Source organism: Cheilinus undulatus, linkage group 4, assembly GCF_018320785.1.
Source record: "Cheilinus undulatus linkage group 4, ASM1832078v1, whole genome shotgun sequence".
Lineage (NCBI taxonomy): Eukaryota > Metazoa > Chordata > Actinopteri > Labriformes > Labridae > Cheilinus > Cheilinus undulatus.
The window spans coordinates 10,183,693-10,206,219 of record NC_054868.1 but is presented as its reverse complement, the minus strand read 5'-3'; the positions used below and the strand labels follow the sequence as shown (position 1 = coordinate 10,206,219).

The 22,527-nt window shown below is 38.4% G+C and overlaps 2 protein-coding genes across 3 annotated transcripts; one reads left to right on the top strand and one right to left on the bottom strand.

The window, feature by feature from the left end:
* The first annotated feature begins 1,045 nt into the window (after positions 1-1,045).
* On the top strand, positions 1,046-8,478 carry LOC121508778 (group XIIB secretory phospholipase A2-like protein). Its single transcript, XM_041785857.1, has 4 exons — positions 1,046-1,395; positions 4,529-4,617; positions 7,232-7,397; positions 8,013-8,478. The coding sequence occupies exons 1-4, from the start codon at positions 1,137-1,139 to the stop codon at positions 8,129-8,131; spliced, it is 633 nt and encodes a 210-aa protein (XP_041641791.1). The 5' UTR covers positions 1,046-1,136; the 3' UTR covers positions 8,132-8,478.
* A 1,523-nt stretch (positions 8,479-10,001) lies between these two features.
* LOC121508760 (NK-tumor recognition protein-like) lies at positions 10,002-22,042 on the bottom strand. 2 transcript variants are annotated; one of them, XM_041785836.1, is made up of 8 exons: positions 21,632-22,042; positions 20,974-21,510; positions 20,743-20,871; positions 20,186-20,338; positions 18,667-18,819; positions 15,040-17,058; positions 12,871-12,946; positions 10,002-10,446 (listed from the first exon to the last, which is right to left on the bottom strand). In XM_041785836.1, exons 2-7 carry the CDS (start codon positions 21,466-21,468, stop codon positions 12,872-12,874), a joined length of 3,024 nt encoding a protein of 1,007 aa, XP_041641770.1. In that variant the 5' UTR covers positions 21,469-21,510; positions 21,632-22,042; the 3' UTR covers positions 10,002-10,446; position 12,871. The 2 variants fall into 2 exon arrangements, with proteins under 2 accessions (XP_041641770.1, XP_041641769.1); XM_041785835.1 differs by having other exon boundaries at positions 21,848-22,042.
* Between the last annotated feature and the right edge of the window lie 485 nt (positions 22,043-22,527).

Below are 22,527 nucleotides of genomic sequence, written 5' to 3'. Positions count from 1 at the left end.
GATTCAGTGTAACCAGTGCTGAATGCTCTGAAGTGTGGTTGAGTTTTCTGGAATGTAGATTTATGGATGTGGAATTTAACAAGTAATATCAGAAGGTTAATAGTTTGCTGTAGTTTTTTGTTCTTGTTTTCATACACTAAAATTATATATTTTTGTGTTAGACTTACTGTGAAGTTCATATTATTTACCAGAAAATTTTCAATAGCTTTCCAGGAATTACACAAACACACAAAGTAAGGTTCAACTCATAAAAGTGCAGTGTAAAATATTCAGCCTTGAAGCATTTAGCAAAGTAAACATGGTAAAATTGTAATTCATATCAATAATTATGACTCTCTTAATAAGTGTTTAATCACATGGATATATGAAATTAATTTATAGAATTGATATACCTTCACTACCTTCAAAAAAGCTTTTTTATAATGGGAGATCCCCTCCACTTTGTAATTTTTTTTTGCATCTTGCATGCTTCTACAGCACCACAGAAGGGTCAAATAATAATAATAACAACACAATGTTGTATATTCAGGTGATTAAGCACTAATTTAGAAAGGCTTACTTAAAAATGTTATGTTTCATTTTTACCAAGTTTGTTCTGGTCAGTATACTTAGCTAAATATCTCTGCAACTCTAAGATCACCTGTTTTCTCCAACAACTAAGCCCCCTTAACTAAACATTGGATTGTTTCACTAACTTTCTCAAAGTGGCCCTTTCATCCTTTAATCTTTCTGTATATGGCTCTCAGGTGAACAAGTTTGGACAAGCCTGGATTATTTATTATTTTCAAACCCCAATTTAAATGTTTTTAAATGAACAGACAGACTCAAGAAGGCAGCAGAGCATGTAGGTGATTGCTCCACTGTTGACAGAGATGATCTAATGGGATTAAATCCTCTTCTATCTCCTGGGCTGATCGTTGAAAAAGCAAACTCTAATCAATCAGTGAGGACAATAAAAGCTCAGATATGTCAAAAAGCTGAGATAGAAGCTGGACTTTGTTCCTCCACATACAAGGCCGTCCCTGCGTCTGGCTCAAAGTCCAGGTCCCTCATTCGCAGTTTCAGTATTTCTCTGAGAGTGTGTCACTGTTTCTCTTCTGCCTTTAACTCTGTCTGAGTTCACACTGGGAAACAAGATGACCCGTTGGGCCCTTCTTGCTACCTTCCTGCTCCTGCTGGGCCTCACCATCCAGGGAGCTCTTAGTCAGGAGGCAGAGGAGCCGGCACCCCCAGCACCGGATCAGGCCCCTGATGGCACACAGGCAGAGGACGAGGACGGAGAGTGGGGGCTTCACTCCCTGAGAGGGGGCTTTGAGTCGGTAGGCAGCTACTTCGACTCCATGCTGGAGTTCATGGGCGGACGTGATGGAGTTTGTCAATATCGCTGTAGATATGGTAAGCCTGCTTTATTATCAAGATGATACTGATGTGTTATCAGACACTGTGGTGCACTTAAAACTATTTGACTGCCAGTATCCAGCCTTAATTTATGTTATCTTACACTAAATGCATTGACTAGATCGGTGGTTCTCAAGCAACACCCACCACCACCTTCTTGAAGACAAATCATGACCCAAATTTCTAAAAATTTGGTTATGATTAAAAATTTTTAGAAATTTTTAATCATAACCAAATGTTTTTAACTAAAATGGGGTATTTGGGACTCTAGATGGAACAAAAAAGGTAAAGAAAGTTAAGAGATGGAGGCATTTCATTCAAAATAAAAGCACATCATAGACTTTTTGCAACTTTCATCCCCCCATATCATCAACGACCCACTGAAAATGGCTCTGGTACCCACCATTGGGTCCCTTCCCACTAGTTGAGAAACAAGGGACTAGATTATTTTCAGCAGGTTGTTTAGATTTGGTAGCAGTCTTCAGATTCAAATGCCTTTAATTTTTTTGGGGGGGGGGCTGTCTGGGCCCTGTCTGCTCTAATGTAAGGATTACATGCACATATATTTTTTCGAGATTAGGGATGGGATTTTGTCAATGACAACTATTAAAAATGGCTAGAGCCCTGCCCAGGACTCTTTTCTTAATCCTATTCCCACCCACTCCGGCTGGATTTCTGACCACTTAGCATCCACTGTGTCAAATCGCACCCACATCCTGCACAGACTCTGGCAATCCATGTTAAATACTTAGAATAACACACAGTGTGTTTGATTAAAGGCAATATTCACTTACGCACCTCCCTGATTTAGTTTCCTCTCTGAATGAAGGAAACCCTTAGAAAACAACCACATCCTTGCCATGTGTAATGGTGCCACACATGGATTTAAAAAGCAGCTGTGAGCCTCAGACTTATTTAACTCCTGGTTATGTCTTAGAAACTGCAAAGTCTAACCTTATTTACAAATCATTTATTTTAAAGGCATATAGACTTGAAATTGTTTCCTGATCTCTGGAAAGTTTGTGCGTCATCAAATTTGCATCACACTTCCATCAGCTCTCACAGACAGAAGACTAATGTTTTCAAAATTTATGCCGTGTTATTACTGCTCTCATTATAATATGCTGGATGTAGTAAGGCAAATTTGCATGGAAAGGGTTTTTTCCCCAAATAACTGCATAATGGCTCAGTGTCTCTGCACACCAGTGCATATGTGCAGTGATAGGCTAACAATACAAAGTTTTAGTGAACATACTTTTTGTGAAGCTTTAAAAAATCATCACAGGGCCAACCTGTCATGTGGGCTGAGAGAAAATGGTTAGGAACCACTGTTTTCATTCATTAAAAAATCCTTACATTTCAGTCATAAGATTTTTACCTTATTGCACAATTTAAACAAATGTGAAACACTCTTATGAATGCATTATCAAACATACTGACGAAGACTGACACCTTTTGAATACTTTCGACCCAATCTCTGCTTGTCATATGACAGGTTATTTACACAGTGGGGAAATAAAATGTGTTTTGAATGTCCAACAGTACAGGACTGACAATTTGGACTCATTTTAGTCTTCTTAACGAAACTTAACTTTTGTCTGAGTTTTTTAATATCAAATATCTACTTTTAGCTAGTTTTGTCTCGCTCATGGAAAAAAGTCAACTAACACAGAGTGTCACTACAGCAGTGGTCCCCAGGATTAGATAAGCATGCATCCAGGACGCCTCCCTTTGAAGGTCTTCCTGGTTGTTCAGCTGGTAAGAGACCTCAGGTAGACCCCAAAGGTCCTGGAGGGAGTATATTTCTGTCGTAGCTTGGGACCACCTGGGGATTGCCTAGGGGGAGTTGGAAAATGTTGCTGGGGAGAGGAATGTATGGGTCGACTTGAAGCCACCATGACCAGATGAGCTGATGAAAATGATGGATGGGTGGAAATTAAAGCAGATCCCTCCAGCCTGTTAAACTTCTTTTTTATTTTAAGGGTTAATTAGCTACATCATAGCACAGGACAGGCAGTTAATAAGCCCTGACTCCACTAATAACCTATTTCTGCACTGATATTACTGGGCCTCGTTCACTAACCACCTATGCAGTTTTAAAGAAGATTCTGAAATGTGGTGAAAAATTGTTTATTTAGTTTGCTTTAATTTAGACATCAGTTTGGACATTGGCCTTAAACTAGCATAAATAAAGCTGGTGAAGACAAATGTGCACAAGCTTCCAGATTCAGAACAGTTTTCATCTATTTGAGAGCGCCAGTGAGAACAAACATGAATCATGAATCTGATGTAACTTTCTCCGAAAAACTTTCTTTAGAACAAATTCAGAAAAATCCAAATATCATTTGATGAGGCCCACTGTCTTTAAAATGATAGGAATAAATTACTGAAAGTTCTGTCTAAACTTATGTATTTATAGAACTATCTTTTAAAGACAATGATGTTTACCAAGGAAATAAAATAAAATACGATATATCAGAATTAAAACAGAACATGAAACACATAGGACACTGAAATCCTTTTATGGATGTAAAATAAATGAAAACTTATTAAACTTAGTAAGAAATATATCAAATGTTACAAACATGATTTCAGAGAATGAAAAACCTACATCACAACACTTATGTGGTGAGTTAAAACCCAAGGTATAATAAAAATGAATTTCAGGACAAAATGGAAAGGTTGGTAAGGATATTTGTACAACCATTTTGGTGTCCCATCTTAAAAAGCTTTTCTGATTTTCAGTTTAAAAAAAATCTTAAAGTAATATATGTAGTGATGATTTTATAAAATGTGCACAATCAAGGAGGTTGTTGTCTGAATTTCCAGAATGGATTATGACTGAAAGACTCAGTCAAATACATAAACACTCAGATTCTTAACACATGATGGACTGGTACTTATCATCTTTATTATCATCCAGAGGAAGGACTGTGACCTCTGTATAATAGGACACGTTTCATGTGGTGACTGGGGAATGAGTCAGTTATCTGTCTGTATGAATAAGATATGACCTTTGTTTCTCTGCGTGCAAACATAACGTAAACTCATATGAATGTCAAACAGAGCCAGAAACAGAGGCCTGTCCTGAAACAAGACGTCTGACATGTTACTTTTCTTCACCTCTCAGGTAAAGATCCTATTCCTCGTCCAGGCTTCCAGATGCCAGAACCAGACGGATGTAGCTCCTACTTCTTCGGCCTTCCTGTTCCAGAGGGGGTACGATAGATAAAGTTTATTCCACTTTTATATTTGAGAGTTCCTTTTCTGAACTTCAGCAAAGCTAGAACTGTACAATTCCTACAAAAAGTATTTACTCTCAAGGATGTTTTCCCCTTTATTGATTATATAAATCAATCATGGTCAATATAATTTGGATTTTTGATAAAAGAAAAACCTTTTCAATGTCAAAGAAAAAACAGATTTCTACAAAGTAATGTCAATCAAATAAAAACATGTAATGTAAACTAAGTGACTTCATAAAAATCCATCATAAATATCCATTGCCCTTTTCAAGTCCAGACACAAATTTTCTATTGGACTGAGTTCTTATTGTTGTCTCAGCCACTCCAGAACATTCACCTATTTGTCTTTAAACCATTTCAGTGTAGCTTTCGCTGTTTGCTTCACGCCATGGTCTTGCCGGAAAACAAACCTTTTCCAAAGCTGTAGTTCTCTTGCAAACTGAATAAGCTTATCCTCCAGGATTTTCCCACATTTTGGTGCATTCATTTTACGCTCAACTTTACAAGCCTTCCAGGTTCGGCTGCAGAGAAGCCTCCCCACAGCATGATGTTGCCACCACCCTGCTTCACAGTAAGGATGGTGTGTTTGTGGTGAAGTGCAGTTTTTGGTGTCTTAACTGATGGCCAAAAAGCTCCATTTGGTCTCATCAGACAAAAGAACATTCTTCCACTCAAACACCATGTCTCCCACATGCCTTTTAGGAAGCTAGTCCAGATTTAATCAGTTTTCTTTAACACAGTGTTTCTAAAACTTTTTCTATCGGGGCTCCCTTTGGCAGATAAAAATATTTTCAGCCCCATCCCTTACCACATGTATCCACATGTAAAACGTAAATGCACGACAAACATACCACATTCATAATTTTTGCTATATATATATTTTTAATTCACCACAACATAAAACCTAAATTTTTAAAGTTTTAAAAATCTGACTCTGAAAATGAACAATTCCCTTAAAAATAAAACCTTAATGAACATCTTTAAGATTTGTGGGCTTATTTGGTGCCACAGATCTTTTGTGTCTTGGTTGCTGCTGTGAGACTGCCACTCTCAGTTAATTTTCAATTTCCAGCTATGATTTGATTTTGTATTGTAGAGGCAACATCCTCACATAAGTAGGATGCTGCAAAAGGAAGTATGGTAAAGGCTCTCATGCCTAGCTACTACTACTCCTTTTCTACTCCAATCCAAAATGCAAACAGTGTCTTTGACTTGAACTGTAATAATATCATTGAATCAGAGGTGACTCAATGAAATGCTCCTTTTCTACAGGGCTGAAGTCATCAGTTGGTGTTGCTTAGCCTGGCCTTGCCGCGCCCCCTCTAACAGTTGTTATGTGCAAAGTCTCTCCCAATTCAGTTGCTAAACCTAGCAACTTCTTCAGAGTAGCCGTAGGTGTCTTGGTGTCCTCTCTCACTAGTCTCCCTCTTGTAAAAACAAAACACTGACCATGATTGATTTATAAAATCAACAAGAGGGTAAAGCATCCAAGGGAGTGAATACTTTATATATGGCACTGTAAATTTCATACATGCACCATTAGCAGTGCAGTACAGTATAAATGGTTGCTTTTAGATGATGTTATGTTACAGCAGAGAACTCCAGAGTGGAGGGCAGAGAAAAAAAATCTGTTCATGACTATACAAACTATTCAAAAAGTGGAAAATAAACAACACTAAGCTACATTTGAGTCCCCACAGTAGTGAGACATTCAAGCAATAAATAAAAATAACAGGAACAGCAGCAGGCCACAACCTCCATCTAAATCCTGAACAAGTGGAGTCACACACCATTCATATTGTTTCTTTTCCTCAGAGTAGTCCCACTTTGTTCTGTACAATTTCATGTTGAAGAACATTTTTTCTGATTGTTCCACAGTTTTTAGGCACTTTTTTTTTTTGCAGATTGGTGAGCCCCTGCCCATCTTTATCTTTAGAGACTCTGCCTCTCCAAAATTCTGTTTTTTATACCCAGTCCAGTTACTGACCTGTTACCAATAAACCTGATTTCAGTCAGGAACACTCTCCTCATACATTTAACCATTTTACTGCAAAACTGATATGCATATTCACTTGGTGGAGAAGGCTTTGATCAAAATAAGCTCCCTAAGTTAGTCAAGCAGAAAGCTTTTACTTCCAGGCGGCACATGGCTAGAAACTTCCATGTGGATAGATACATCTATGACAGTGTGTATTGAAAACAATGAAATAAATCCAGAAGAAATTAATCCACAGTAGCATGAATCTGAATATGAGGGTGTAACAAGGTTTATACTATAAAGGACGAGGCTGGGGTGGAGGAGGTGAAGCTTTGTCACTAGCAGCATGGTGCATCAGCATTGATGAAAGCAGGGATCAGAGAGAAGGATGTCATATTTAAATGGGCTGCTTTATTGAGAAGAAAGTTGTGATTGGCTTTTTTAGATGTGTTGCTATCTCAGTTGCAACATCTTATGCTGTTAATGTTCTAGTGTGAATAAAATATGGGTTAATGAGATTTGAAAATCATTGCGTTCTGTTTACATTTTACCTAATGCCCCAACTTTTTTGGAATTGGGGTTTTACATTAATTATGTTTGTTTGCACCAGATGGACATGGGGATCCCCGCCATGACCAAGTGTTGCAACCAGCTGGATATGTGTTATGACACCTGCGGCTCCAACAAATACCGCTGTGACTCCAAGTTCCGCTGGTGCCTCCACAGCATATGCTCAGACCTCAAGAAGAGTCTCGGCTTTGTGTCTAAAGTGGAAAGTGAGTAACATTTTTATCTAATCCAGGTCAAATAGTGTATATTTAACAGTAAATTTAAGCTCCAGTGAGTGACAACACAAATGGTACCAATGCTGCCACATGGTCCCTCACAGGCCTCCGTACCCAGTTCGTGCTTTTCAACCAAAAGCACCCAAAAATTTTAGTTCCTGGTACTTCTCTTCAGGGAGCTAATTGGTTCCTGTGGCCTACTGTTATCTGCATTTCCACCGTGGTCTAGATGAGTGTTTCTCAGCTAGTCTGGCTGAGGACCTACTTAACTACTTTTTTTCTTTTTTTTTTAAATCAAGCACTGAGAAAAAAATTAGAAGCCAAAACAAAGAGCTTCTTTTCTGCTAACATGAACTGGACAGTAGTTTGGCTGGTCTTACCACATGGCCATCCAAAGGTATCACTACTTTCAACAGACCCAGACTCCATGCATGGAAAACCCATGTAATCATAATACCGATGCCATCTTCCCTACTACGACACCTAAAAGACCCCACAAACCAAACAAGCTATTCCTGGTGCCAACATTAAATTTACCTTCTTTTGTGTCCACTCTGCTTTAACTGACATTCCTGTTTGTGTTTCTCTGTCTCTTCCTCTCCTCAGCGTGTGAAACGGTTGCAGACACTTTGTTCAACACAGTGTGGACTCTGGGCTGCAGACCCTACATGAACAGCCAGAGAGCAGCATGCTACTGTCCAGGAGAAGAGAAAGATGAACTGTAGATCATTAAACCCCTCTTATTTATATCTGTACAATTTGGAGCAGCATGTCTGATAATGCATAGCAAACACTGCTGTGTGACTATTTGAGTAAGTTATTTGGTTTTGTTAATGTTTTTCTTCGCAGCGCAGGGTTGTCAAAAAATCGCTCTGTGCCTGGGCCAAAAAACTGGATTGGTTTGATTCTAAATGTGCATATATGCCATTTTCAGTGTTATCAGCATTAATAGTTAGGGAAATGAAAAAATCTGAGGTGACTTAAACATCACAGAGAACAAATAACCTCCAGTTTTAGAATGTATGTGTCCTCAGCTATAGTCTGCTCTTTGAATAAATGTTATTGACACATTCATGATTGTCTTTTATTCACTATAAAAACAAATAGAGATCAATTCATGAACAAATATGATGTACTTCAACTCTATTTCAATGCAAATGTCTTTTTAGAACCTCTTTTCTTCAGCTATTGATGTGAAGAGGGCAGAAGCAGGTAGCACAACCTACCCAGCTTGTTCAAAACAAAAGGAGAACTGCAATATATTTTTTGTCTTATTTGTATCAACTTTTAATTGTATAAGAAGGTTTTGTTTTTTTCATCTGTATGGCAACACCTCTATTTGTGCAATTTGCAACCGTCTCTCATCAGAATCAGCTTTACTGGCCAAGTATACTTCTGCAACAAGGAATTTGACTGCAGTTAAATTTGCTCTTAATGCACAGGAATTAAACATTAAATACAAAAAATAAAACTGAAAAAATATGTACAAGCTCTTTTTAGGTATGTTTTCTAGTCTGTGTGCATTGATAGTCTTGTTGCAAGATGTGCAAAGGATGTAAGAATACTGACAAGACATGATCAGAAGTATAAAATAATCAAGAAAGTGGGCAGATTTACATGAGGTAGAAAAGATAATTTGAGACAGCTGATTAGTGTCTATGTAAATATGAGGGTGAGGCTTTTACCACAGTGAACTTTCTTACAGTGTTTGAGACAGTGAAGAATATTTTACATTAAGCAGGAATAAGGTGCTTGCTTAATAAAAGTTCCATTTTCTGGCATTCTATGACTGCTGAGTGATCATCAGAGTAACTCTAGGTGTTGTCAGACAGACACAGTTCTGGTTCTGGAGTCTCAGAAACTAGGTGCTTTGTGGGAACCAGCCTGTGTTCACACCAGTTTAAGCAGAAAGAAAGTGGGAGGACATGACGGACATGCATCCAGCTCCACTTTTGCCAAAGTCTCTCCTGCTGTCTGGTCTGGTGGTCTGGTGTTCAGGCGAACCCAGCCTTTGCTATCACTAATGCAAGTTCAGCATTTAACTTGCACTTCCTTGTTCTACTCTCAGGCTTCACCTGGAATTCTTTCCATGCCCAGATTACAACCAAGCATTTTTTCCCCCCAGCAGATCACTTTTTCTCCATTTTCTGCTCATCATCACAACCTAGAATATGATACACCCACTGATGATGTTACCGTTCCCAAGAAAGAACCAACTATTTTTGGTTCCAGCTGAGAACCAACTTTTCAGGTTCAGAACCATTTTTTTCCTAGTTTGAACACGCTGGCTGGTTCAAATTAGGTTCAGGAACCGGCACGGAGCCCTGCCAGTCTGAAAGGCCTAAGAGTGACTGTTGAGTGGTCATCAGAGTAACTCTGTGACAGTTTAGTGGATATCATAGTGACTGTGTTTTTAGGATTGTACTTATAAAACTTAAATCACCTCTGAGGTATCATTTTAAAAACCTAAGAAAAAAAACATTAGAGGGAAAACAAAGCAACAGTGATTCCACCTCTATTGAAGAATTATTCTCAAACATGAGGGACTAAATCAGATATTTAAAAAAGTACTCCATTTTGATTTACAAAAGAATTTTTAATTCAAAAAAATAAACAACCATCAGCAGTAAAAGCCAAAATACCAGGACCTGAATATTTTTCACACCCAACTCATTATGATGAAAAAAGCATCAACAACATAATGCAGATTCTAAAAAAGTAAATGCTGATTTAAGATTGTAGAGGTAGAAAATGCATAATAGAAACAGTTACAAAGCTGTGATGTTCAGTAAAATATAATGCTGAAAACATTAAAATGTTCAAGAATAGGAAAATGGAGTTTTACTGCAGAAAAATATTATTTTGAAGACCGTTTCATCCGTATCAGAGTTTGACGAACATTCAGTAATATAACTGAAATGTGACTAAAGTAATGGTCTTTTTCCACAGTGAACTTAAATGTAAATACTAAATGTGAAGTCCACAGGGTCTGCTGGAGTACACTGCAGGTTCAAATGACAAAGATGACACTCCAACCGACCTGTGAAAAAGAACAACTGAGAAATGTAGAAGAAGAGATGATGCATCTTTGCATCCTTCTATGTGTGATTCTTCAGCTGTTCACAAAGAGGTCATCTTCAAAAAACACTTATTTAGATTCTTAATATTGAGTAAGTATTATTTTCTGTTGTTCAAAAAAACTTAAGTTAGGAACATCAGCAGTACTGTGGAGTTGGTTGGATTTTTTAACCCATAAAACAGGATATTAATGTAAATATTATGAATGGTATATTATTGTCAACTTGTCTGCATACATATACAGTGCAATCAGAAAGTTATCAGTCAAAGTTATCAGATCCTCTTCGATCTGCTGTTACACTCACTTAAATTCATTTTTATCCTCATTAATGTACACTCTGTATCCATTCATGACATAGTGAAAACAGAATTTTAGAATTTTGTCATTAAAAAGAAAAACATGCAATATTAAACATCACAATTACAGAAGTATTCAGACCCTTTGCAACAACACTTGAAGGTTTACCTTGTGTTCCTCCCATGTCAAAATGATATTTCAGTGTTTTGCTTTTTAATAAATTTGCAAAAAAAAAAAAAGCAAAATTCAGTTTTCACTTTGTTATTATGGGTACTGGGTGAGAGAAAGGAATAAATTTAAACAACTGTTCAGGCTGCAACATATCAAAACTGAAAAAAGGGAAGGGATCTGAATACTTCCTGAATGCACTGTATTTACAGTTGTGCTCGTAAGTTTTCATTCCCTGGTAAAATTTGTGGAATATTGCACATTTTTTTAGGAAATATGTTTGATGATGGGAAAACTTTTCTTTCATTCAGGGTTAGTGGTCAGACAAAGTTATTTATTATCACACAATTGTATTAGCTCTTTTTAAACCATAACGGGAAGTTGAATCACCCAACGCCCTGATCAAAAGTATACATACCCTTAATGTTTTGGCCTGATAATATGCACACAAGTTGACACAAACGGGTTTAAATGGCTTGTAACAGTAACTGTCCACACCTGTCACATGTTTGCATGTAGTTAGTGTCTGTGTATGAAAAGTCAGTGAGTCTCTGGGCTCTTGACAGACCCTTGCATATTTCCTCTAGCGCTGCACTGACTTTGCTGGATTCTGAGCCATGGGGAAAGCAAAAGAACTATGAAAGGACCTGCGAGAGAAGGTGGTTGAACTTTATAAAACAGGAAGAGGATATTAAAAGATATCCAAACATTTGAGAATGCCAATCAGTAGTTTTCAAACTGATAAAGAAGTGGAAAATAAGGGGTTCTGTTGATACCAAGCCACAGTCAGGTAGACAAAAACTTCAGCCAGGACTGCCAGAAAAAATGTTCAGGATTAAAAGAAAAACCCACAAAAAACCCTACAAATAACTTCTGACATATAGACCTCTCTACAGAAAAGTGGTGCAGCTGTTTCAAGAAGCAGAATGAGGAGAAACTTGAAGAAAAATGGGCGTCACGGTCGCGTTTCCAGAAGGAAGCCATTACTACGCCAGTGCAACAAATCAGCCTGTTTACAATCTGCAAAACAGCACCTGGGCAAGCCTCAAAGCTTCTGGAACAAAGTCATTTGGAGTGATGAGACTAAGACTGAACTTCATAGTCAACCATAGATGTTGTGTTTGGAGGGGCATCAACAATGCCTATCAGGAAAAGTACACCATCCCTACTGTGAAGCATTGAGGTGGATCTCCAATGTTTTTGGGGGGTGTGAGCTACAGCAGCACAGGGAATTTGGAAAAAAACTGATAGCAAAATGAATGCAACATGTTATCAGAAAATACTGGAGGATAATTTGAACTTATCAGCCTAGAAGCTGCCAATGGGAAGCATTTGGACTTTCCAACATGACAATGATCCAAGATACCTGTCAAAATCAACCTGTCTTTGGCTACAGTAGAAAAAAGTGAAATTTCTGGAGTGGCCATTACCATCTCCTGACCTCAATATCATTGAGCCACTTTGGGGAGATCTCAAATGTGCAATTCATGCAAGACAGCCCAGGAATTTACAGGACCTGAGAGCTTTTTGTCAAGAAGAATGGGCAGCTTTACCATCTGAGAAAATAAAGGGTCTCATCCACAACTATCACAAAAGACTACAAGCTGTCATTGATGCTAAAGTGGGCAATATACAGTATTAAGGACTAGGGGTGTGTAAACTTTTGAACAGAGACAATATCAGTATTTTCTCTATTGTTATGTTTTATTTATTGAGTGTGCTTTTTAGATCCCATTTAAAATAAAACACATTTATTTTGCCTAATCACCCCTTTTTTTGAATAGTACACATTTTACAAGTTCTGCCAGAGTATGTCAACTTATGAGCACAACTGTATATACAATTCATTTCCAATAGTTAATTTTCTATTTCTTTTAAACCACTTTTGCATATGAATGTATGACACAAAAAGTTACTCACCTTAATCATCCTCAAAGGGTACAGAACTGTATGGCTGTATGACATTTGGCTTTGGCTTCTGGTTAAATGCATCAAGCTATGAAAAAACAGGACAAAGTAACACAGAAAAAGAGCATTTGATAATTAATAGACATGAAAAGCAAACACTCAGACTAAGACTGTGAAAAGATTGAATACTACTGATTTTCTTTTGTTGCTGACTGATTCTATATTCATAAAAAAAAATCATTTTTATTCTCATTAAAATACACTCAGTATCCCATCATGACTAGGTAAAAACAGAATTTGAGACATTTTTTGAACATTTATCAAAAACAAAAAACTGAAATATCACACTGATAGAAGTTTTCAGAACCTTTGCAACAACACTTGGAAGTTTAGCTTGGGTTCCTCCCATTTCTCTGCATCCCTACTGAGGTGGTTCTAACCTTGTTTGGAGGCCAGCTGTGATAATTGGTGCCAATCTTCTTCTATTTAAGAACCATCAATCAATCAGTCTTTGTTCATATAGCGCCAGTTCATAACCAAAGTTATCTCAAGACATTTTAAAAGAGGGTAGGTCTAGACCTTACTCTCTGTTGTGGCCTATTAGAATAGACCAGTGTTAGTTTTATAATCCAGGCTAAACCCTTTTATAATAAAAACCAGCATTAATGTGTTATTAATATAGCAGTAAAGTAGTATTGCTCTTGGATTCAATGAAACTGTTCTAGTAATGATTACAGAAGTAAGAATGATGTTCAAAGATGAAGCAATGATCACTGCAATATTAGCATTAGCAAAAACAACTGCGGTGAAGAATCATAGATGCCACAGTGCTTCTGGGAACCTTCAGTGTAACAGACTTTTTTTGTAGCCTTCCCCGGATCTGTACCTGTCAACAATCCTGTCTCTGAGCTCTGCTGGCAGTTCCTTTGACCTCATGGCTTGGTTTCTGCTCTGTTATGCATTTTCAGCTGTGAGGCCATCTAAAGAGAAGTGTGCCTTTCCCAAGAATGTTCAATCAATTTAATTTACCACAAGTGGACTCCAATGAAGGTGTAGAAACATCTCAGCAAGGATCCAGAGAGATGAGGAAAAACCTGAGCTAAATCACAAGCGTTGCTAAGGGTCTGAATACATGTGCAAATGTGATGTTTCAGTTTTCCCTTCTTAATAAATTTGCACAATTTTCTAAAATTCTTTTAGTTTACTTTGGTCTGATGGGTTACTGAGTGTAGATTAATGAGGATAAAACTGTTTTTTTTTTTTTTTTTTTTGGTTTTGTTTTTTTTTACCGTAGCATCAGATTATAATAGTTTTTTAATTTTTATTTAGTTTTTGTTTTTATTTAGTTTTTACCTTTTGTTTTAGATTTTAGTTCAGCTTTTATTAGTGTTTCCTGTTGGTTTCTTAGTTAAGTTTAGTTTTGATTTAAAAAAAAAATACATCATTTTAGTTTTAATCAGTTTTAGTGTTAGTTTTAGTTTTGGGGGGAATATGGGACACCTGTCAAAGGCCAGACCATTGAATTTATTCAATTTTTATGTTTGTATACAACTCATGACCTAAAATTTACCATTGTGTCTTCTGAAATCAAATCAGGCCACTTTACTCTCTCCAGGCCTGGGTGTTCATGTCAGACAGTGTGTTGCTGCCAAAGACTAAAACTAAGTAGATTTTGTCTCTGATTTTATTTCATTTTCATTAGTTTTGTCAGCACAGAATTTAGTTTTTGTTAGTTTTTGTTTTTCTCATAAAGCTCGTTTTTATAGTTTCATTTATCTAACAGGATTTTTACCTTTTAGTTTTAGTTATATGGTTAGTTTTAGTTAACTGCAACAACCTTGGTTTGAATACTTTCTCAATGCACTGTAGAAACACAGAAATGCTTTGCTAGCTCAGTCTTGTCATGACTGAGATTAAGAATGCATGAAGTCTTTGCTGGACCAGTCATGAAGTCCTCAATTTACTCATTAATATGCCAAACAAAGACAGTGTTTTTTTGGTGACATTTACAACTCTGATTCATTTGATAAATTTAGACCCTGAACCACAAATGAAAAACATCATTTGCTGCTCGGCAGAATAGCAAATTGAAACTGGCCTTTGCTATAAACTGTAGCACATGTAACTATGAATGGGACAAAATGATGTCCTCTAAACCCAACGTTCCAAAACTCCACTTACCATTTTCCTCAGATTCTTCTTCACTTCCTCTGTTGGCACTTTTTTCTCCTTTTCTGACTCTTCAATTTCAGAATCATTATTGTCCTGCTTTGCCTCTTCCTTCTTCTCTTTCACTTCAGACACAAATCTGCAACTCTTTGCCCCTTTTTCTTTCTTCTTCTTCTTTTTCTTTCCAGTTTTTATCTGATTTTGACTATTGACATTACTATTATTTTTTTTACCCTTCCTTTTCCTGACCCTTTTGCCCCTTGTGTGGTTCTTTAAACAGTTTTGTGGGATTTCCTCCTTAGTTTGGACAACTTGGAGGCAGCAACTGCGAGAAGCCGGCTCAGGTTGTCCTTCACTTTTCAACAGATCTGGATTCACTCCTGAGCCAATTTCAAGTCTGCTATGACTGTGGGCCTTCTGAGGTGCTTCTACAAACTCAGGATAGTGATGACACGAGTCTTGGGGATAAGGATACTCATTAGGATAAAAGGAGGGAGGATAGGCATCCTGTGGATCCACCCAACAAGACTGTGCAGCAGTACTTAAAGTGACACTTTGATAGGTGTTATACTGAAAATAGTGGGGATAACTGTAGCCCTGAAATGCAGGAAAGCCAGCAGGGTGTGGAGGTGGATACATGGGGGTGTGTTGACGTAAATGTGAATGTGGGTATGCATATGTGGAGGTGTCATAGGTCTCAGCAGAGTATTTTCTATCATAATTTCTGTCCCAGTGTCTCTGTGCTTTTTCACTGTTTGGGCTTGACAGTTTATCTCTGCTTCTGTCTCTAGAGCGGCTGCGTTCAGACTTTCTCCTTTGTAATGAGTGTCTGCTGTAGGACCGGCTGCGAGAGGGGCTGGAACTTGAGCTTCTAGATGTTGACCTTGAGTAGGAAGATGAAGAGGAGGAGGAGGAGGAGGAGGATGATGAGGAGGATGAGGAGGAGGAGAAGGAAGGGGAGGTGTTCCTGTGATGTCTGTGTGCGTCTCTCTGTGGCCTCTCCTGCTCCGCACTGCTCTCAGCCCTACTCTTTCCATACAGCCTCTCTTGAGTGCGGTCTGCTAGTTTGCTCATCTCCTCTGCTTCCAGGCTCAGACCCAGAGTTTTCAGGATCTTCTGGAGATGCTCCTGATGCTCATCTTTCTGTGGTGTTTCCTCCTTTTTCCTTCTCTTCTCCCCTACTTTGGGAGACTTGGATCGACTACTTGAGGCCCTCTTGCGGTGGTCTTTTCTGTTTTTCTTCTTCTCATCTTCAGATGGGGAGAGTCTGTGACTGATGGATCTTTCTTGACTGGGTGGGGTGTTTGTTTTCTCTGCACTGCCGGTGGGACTACGGCTTGGCAGGGAGACTCCACTGTTGGATCGTTTGGATCTATTGCTAGAGTTGAAGCAGCCATCTCTGTTGTCATTCTTTTTGTCTCCATCATCAGGTAGGGAGGGTTTCTGAATGAGAGATCTCTCTTGGCTTCTCCCTCCACTGCTGGTGGGACTGTGGCTCAACAGGATCAAGGCTCCACTGTTGGATCGTTTGGATCTACTGCTAGAGTTGAAGCAGCCATTACCTTTGTCGTTCTTTTTGTCTCCATCATCAGGTAGGGAGACTTTCTGAATGAAAGATCTCTCTTGGCTTCTCCCTCCACTACTGGTGGGACTGTGGCTTGACAGGATCGAGGCTGCACTGTTGGATCGCTGGCTTTCGCTCCTGAACGGTGGGCCTAAATTGTTCCCCAAAGTAGGAGATTGAATGCTTGGGACCTTCTCACATATGGAAAGATCATCAGCATCCGCTCCAACAATTCTACTGAGTACGTCAATGTCCACTCCTTTGTTGAGTATGCTGAGAAAGCGCTGGAAACCCAGGTCTGATTTATTTGCCTCCCTCTCTGCTGAAGTTTCCCTGCAGCCTGGAGGATGCTTTTCTTCTTTGTTGATCACATTGAGGAAGCGCCAGAAACTCATGTCTGCTTTGTTTGCCTCCGTCTCTGCTGAAGTTTCTCTGTGGCATGGAAGAGGCGGTGTCCCACCAGGGACCTGGGAGATATCACACATGCAGAACATCGGAAAATGTGATTTTAAAATCAATTTTTTTCACAAAAGCTTTTGTATTTTTTCAGATTGGGCAGCTAGAGACAGACAGGAAACATCATGTAGGTCAGACCTTAAACTTCAGTCCATAAAAAATGCTTTAAAGACTAAAGATCAACAAAGAAACAAATGTCAGTCCTAAAAACATATTTGAATGTGGGATAAAAAGACTTTAGCTGAAATGAACTTTATGGACAAAAGTATTCAGGGAAATGATCATTACACCTACAGGAACTGCAATGACACTGCATTCAAATACATATACGTTGATGTGGAGTTGCCCCCCTCCCTATGCAGCTATATAAGTCTCTAGTCTTCTTAAAAGGCTGTCCACAAGATTCTGGTGTGTTTCTGTATGAATGTGTGCCTGTTCATTCTGTAGAGCATTTATGAGGTCAGGCACTGAGGATGGACAAGTTAAGCTCTCACACACTGAACTCCTCAAACCATGTCTTTAAAGTCCTTGCTTTGACAAAGGGGTGGGGGTGGGTGGGGGGGTCATTTTGGAATTAAAGTTGCCACAAAGTATGAAGCCTTGTATTGCTCAAAATATAATTATAATATATAATATAATATAATTGACCTTCACTGCTGATACAGCCAAACCTCATAGTTGGCACAATACAGGCAGGTAACATTCTCCCAGCATCTGCCAAACCCAGACTCATCCATCCAACTGCCAAACAGAGAAGCATGAATACTCACTCCACAAAACATGTTTCCACTGCTTCACAGTCCAGTGTTGGTGCACTCAACACCACGCCATCTGATGCTTGGCACTGGACTTGGTGATGTGAGGCTTGTATGCAGATGTTTAGCCGTGCAGTTTTTGTGCTTACATTAATGATTTAACATGGTATTCCTAAACTCTTCCATTTTTCTAATAATATCATTTTCAGTTGACTGTGGAATATCCAGCAGGAAGACAATTCACAAACCATCTTATTGCAAAGGTGGCAACCATCACTGTACCATGCTTGAAGTCACTGAGCTCTTCAGAACGACACATTTTGTGTCACAATTGTTTACAAATGGAAACTGAATGGCTGGGTGCTTGATTTTATACACCTGTGACAACAGGTCTGATTGAAATACCTGAATTCAATAACTAACAGGTGTGGCCAAATACTTTTGTCTATATAGTGCAAGTCTGTTGGTCCTGCCTAAGTTGCCACAAACATATTTGCATGTACATGAACATATTTTTGCCTTAATAAAAAAAAATATATAAAATAGGAATGGTCACTTTTAAATCAATATAAATATTTCAAAGCAGAAATTCTACATGCTGTCCCTTTAAGGGGTAACAATTATTTACAAAAAATGATGCCATTTTTATACTACAGCCTGTTGTACTCCAATTTTGAAAGTACTCAGATATGAAAAGGCTGTTTCATAAAAAAAAAAAAAAAAAAACAAGCTCCATTTCTACAACAGGAGTTTTGTTGACTTTGTCAACCATTTGTAGATAACTGACATGGATGCAAAGCATGGACATGAATTTTCACTATTGTTTAAAGCATGTAAATGTTTAATGCCTCCAGCAGAACAGACCTTCTCTGCCAAAGTTTCCCTGTGGCCTGGGGGAGGCGTTTCTCCTTTGTTCAGCACGCTGAGGAAGCGCTGGAAACCCAGGTCTGCTTTGTTTGCCTCCGTCTCTGCTGAAGTTTCTCTGCAGCCTGAAAGAGGTGGTGTGACACCAGGGACCTGGGAGAGATCACACATACAGAACATCAGAAAATGTGATTTATAAAATCAATTTTCACAAAAACTCACATTCTTTTGCCTTTAGTATTTTTTTTTTCAGATTGGGCAGCTAAAGACAGACAGGAAACATCAGGTAGAGAAAGCAGATCAACAGAAAATATATCAGCGTAGATTAAAATAAAGACGCACGATATTAGATTTTTGCCCAAATGCAAAATATTTACAGATTCATTTAGCCGTTACTGATATAGATATGATATTTAACTATGTAGGTCAGACCTTAAACTTAAGTCCTTAAAACACGCTTTAAAGATTAAACATGTTGGAATAAAAGTTGCCACAATGAATGAAGCATAGGATTGTCCAGAATGTCTTGGCATATATTTAGAATTGACCTTCACTGCTGATAAGAGGCCAAGGCCAAACCATTAAAGACAGTCCTATACTATTACCCCTCCTCTACCAAACCTCATAGTTGGCACAAAACAGTCAGGCAGGTAACATTCTCCCGGCATCTGCCAAACCCAGACTCATCCATCCAACTGCCAAACAGAGAAGCATGAATACTCACTCCACAAAACATGTTTCCACTGCTCCACAGTCCAGTGTTGGTGCACTCAACACCACGCCATCTGATGCTCTGCACTAGACTTGGTGATGTGAGGCTTGCATGCAGATGCTCAACCATGGAAATCCATTCCATTAAGCTCCCACTGTGCAGTTTTTGTGCTTACATTAATGATTTAACATGGTATTCCTAAACTCTTCCATTTTTCTAATAATATCATTTTCAGTTGACTGTGGAATATCCAGCAGGGAGGACATTTCACAAACCATCTTATTGCAAAGGTGGCAATCATCACAGTACCATACTTGAAGTCACTGAGCTCTTCAGAACGACACATTTTGTGTCACAAATGTTTGCAAATGAAGACTGAATGGCTAGGTGCTTGATTTTATACACCTGTGACAACAGGTCTGATTGAAACACCTGAATTCAATAACTAACAGGTGCGGCCAAATACTTTTGTCTAGATAATGCAAGTCTGTTGGTCCTGCCTAAGTTGCCACAAACATATTTGCATGTACATGAACATATTTTTGCCTTAATATAAAAAAATATATAAAATAGGAATGGTCACTTTTAAATCAATATAAATATTTCAAAGCAGAAATTCTACATGCTGTCCCTTTAAGGGGTAACAATTAGTTAAAAAAAATGATGCCATTTTTATACTACAGCCTGTTGTACTCCAATTTTGAAAGTACTCAGATATGAAAAGGCTGTTTCATAACAAGCATGGACATGAATTTTCAGACTATTGTTTAAAGCATGTAAATGTTTAATGCCTCCAGCAGAACAGACCTTCTCTGCCAAAGTTTCCCTGTGGCCTGGGGGAGGCGTTTCTCCTTTGTTCAGCACGCTGAGAAAGCGCTGGAAACCCAGGTCTGATTTGTTTGCCTCTGTCTCTGCTGAAGTTTCTCTGCGGCCTGGAAGAGGTGGTGTGACACCAGGGACCTGGGAGAGATCACACATACAGAACATCAGAAAATATATGTGTATTGATTCATTAAAACAATGCTTTTTCAGACATTATTTAAGAGGGCTTTTTTTTCCACTATATAAGACAAATAAAAACACAGTGCTGGAAAAGGTATTCGCCCCTTCCTGATTTTTCCGGGGTTTTTTTTTTTTTTTTGCTTATTTTTCGCAAAGAAATGTTTCAGATCATCAAACAAATTTTAATATGATGCAAAGATAACCCAAGTAAATACAAAATGAAGTCGTACAAATATTTAGAAGCCTTGTCTGTGGGTGTACCAGAATATGAAAAGGTTTTGTGGAAGTTTTTCTAACTAAGTTACTCTAGTATTTGTCTGAAAGATTAACAAAAGTTGTAGCAACAAAATAATATCACAAACCTTTCTGTGTTTAAGCATAACAAAGGGATCTGTGAGTCTCTGCTTCAACAGTGCCTTCACTCTGAGCTTTAATCGATGTTCGTCCTGCAGTCGACTGGATGAGTCCAGTCTTTCTTTAGGAGTGTGGACCTGAGAAGCACAAGCAATGGCACTGGAGAATATAGGTTGAGATTTCAACAGAAACTACATTCATGAACACCTGAATGTTAGGTGAATTAATCAATTACTCACCTTGGACAGAAATCCAACAGAATGTCGTTGCTCTAAAATTGCAGTCACCCTTTCTTTAAGCGTTGGGCCATCATAATCATCTGTTTCACCATTACAGGGAAAGCCTTGACTTGTGTAATTCACTACGTTTTCAACTTTTTTTAGAGCTATAGAAACTTTCTTTTGCTGAATCTGCTCCTCGATCTCTCTGAGCTCTTCCCTCTTTCTTGCAAGCTCTGGGTCCTCATCTTCTTCAACAAGTGCCACTCCATCAGGGTCTTCATCCTCCTCTAACTCCTTGTTGTAAAAGGATGCTGGAGCAGGTTCCTCCCACCCCTCATTCACCCCGGCACTGTACTGTGGTCCTTCATCCGTGTATCTTGAGTATTCACAGTAACTTTGCTGGTTGTTATTACTTCCTGGAGCGTTGTCCGTGCTATTATTAACACCACTCTGATGATTTGGGTCCCTCCCTCTCCGCAGACTTTGAATAGCATCCCAAAGAAGTGAATCCATCTCTCGACCAGTGTCATATGGTCTATGAAATCAGGAAACTCTCTGAAATGCATAGGTAAGAAGACTACGGGTAGATACACACATGCCGGAGAGTACACTGTTACTTCTCTTACAGCACACCAGAAAATCACAGCTACTTTTTAGACAAGTCTCGACTACTGACCTTAATCTTTCACCACAAAAAGTGTGAAGAAATGTAACAAAAACTCAATACGTTTGAGTAACTACAGGGCCTATTGTTTGGTAACCGTACCCACATGGCAGTTTTACATAACAAAGTATTAGTGATACGGCAAAATAAAGAACTAAACAGAGTAAATATAATTAAATGTTATTTCTTTACTGACTTAGCATAGCAGCTAACAGACTGTTTACTTACTATAGCTACTTAGACGGTACCTCCCACTGTCGCAAAACGGTGAATGTCATTTTATGGCAGTCATTTTGGACAACTGAATAATCAAATATCAAGCTGGGCTATGATTAGGTTCATAATATGTTGAAAAAACTGTTAATATTTAAAAATATCTTATACTGAAAGAAAGGAGACCGGAATGCGCGTACTACTACGGTGGTTTTGACACATTGTTGACAGCGCCGTCTGCTGGACGGAGTACTGACACCTTTTCTTCTTCTTCTGCATTCCCGGCAGACAAAATACTTTGCGGCACATCGCTGCCTCCCTCAGGCCAGGCTTGGTATTTGTTTTTACAAGAGAGCAGGATTTGCCTCCTTCCTGGTTTCTTATTTTTTTTGCCTATTTGTCACACTTAAATGCTTTACATCCTAAAACAAGTTTTCATATTAGACAATGATAATCTGAGTAAATACAAAATGCAGTTTTAAATGATGATTTCATTTATCAAGAGAAAAAAGTATAAATGTACCTGGCCCTATGTTAAAAAAAAAAAAAAAAAAAAAAAGTACAGGTGAGGATGAAATGTTTAGTCCCTTTAGGAAAATGTCACTCTTTTAAGTATTTCCCAAGCTCTATTAACCTGAGCAAGGGTTTTCCCCCCAATCTTTTCCAAGATAGTTTGAGTTTTATTTTGGATGTTT

Bases quoted from the DNA above. Each gene is read 5' to 3' on its own strand.
- LOC121508778 (XM_041785857.1), top strand. From the start codon at position 1,137: ATGACCCGTTGGGCCCTTCTTGCTACCTTCCTGCTCCTGCTGGGCCTC. The intron at 1,396-4,528 runs GTAAGCCTGCTT...TTCACCTCTCAG, and splicing joins TCAATATCGCTGTAGATATG to GTAAAGATCCTATTCCTCGT. The intron at 7,398-8,012 runs GTGAGTAACATT...TCCTCTCCTCAG, and splicing joins CTTTGTGTCTAAAGTGGAAA to CGTGTGAAACGGTTGCAGAC.
- LOC121508760 (XM_041785836.1), bottom strand. From the start codon at position 21,468: ATGGATTCACTTCTTTGGGATGCTATTCAAAGTCTGCGGAGAGGGAGG. The intron at 18,820-20,185 runs GTCTGTTCTGCT...GATCTCTCCCAG, and splicing joins GGGAAACTTTGGCAGAGAAG to GTCCCTGGTGTCACACCACC. The intron at 12,947-15,039 runs GTAAGTGGAGTT...GTTTTTTCATAG, and splicing joins AGAAGAATCTGAGGAAAATG to CTTGATGCATTTAACCAGAA.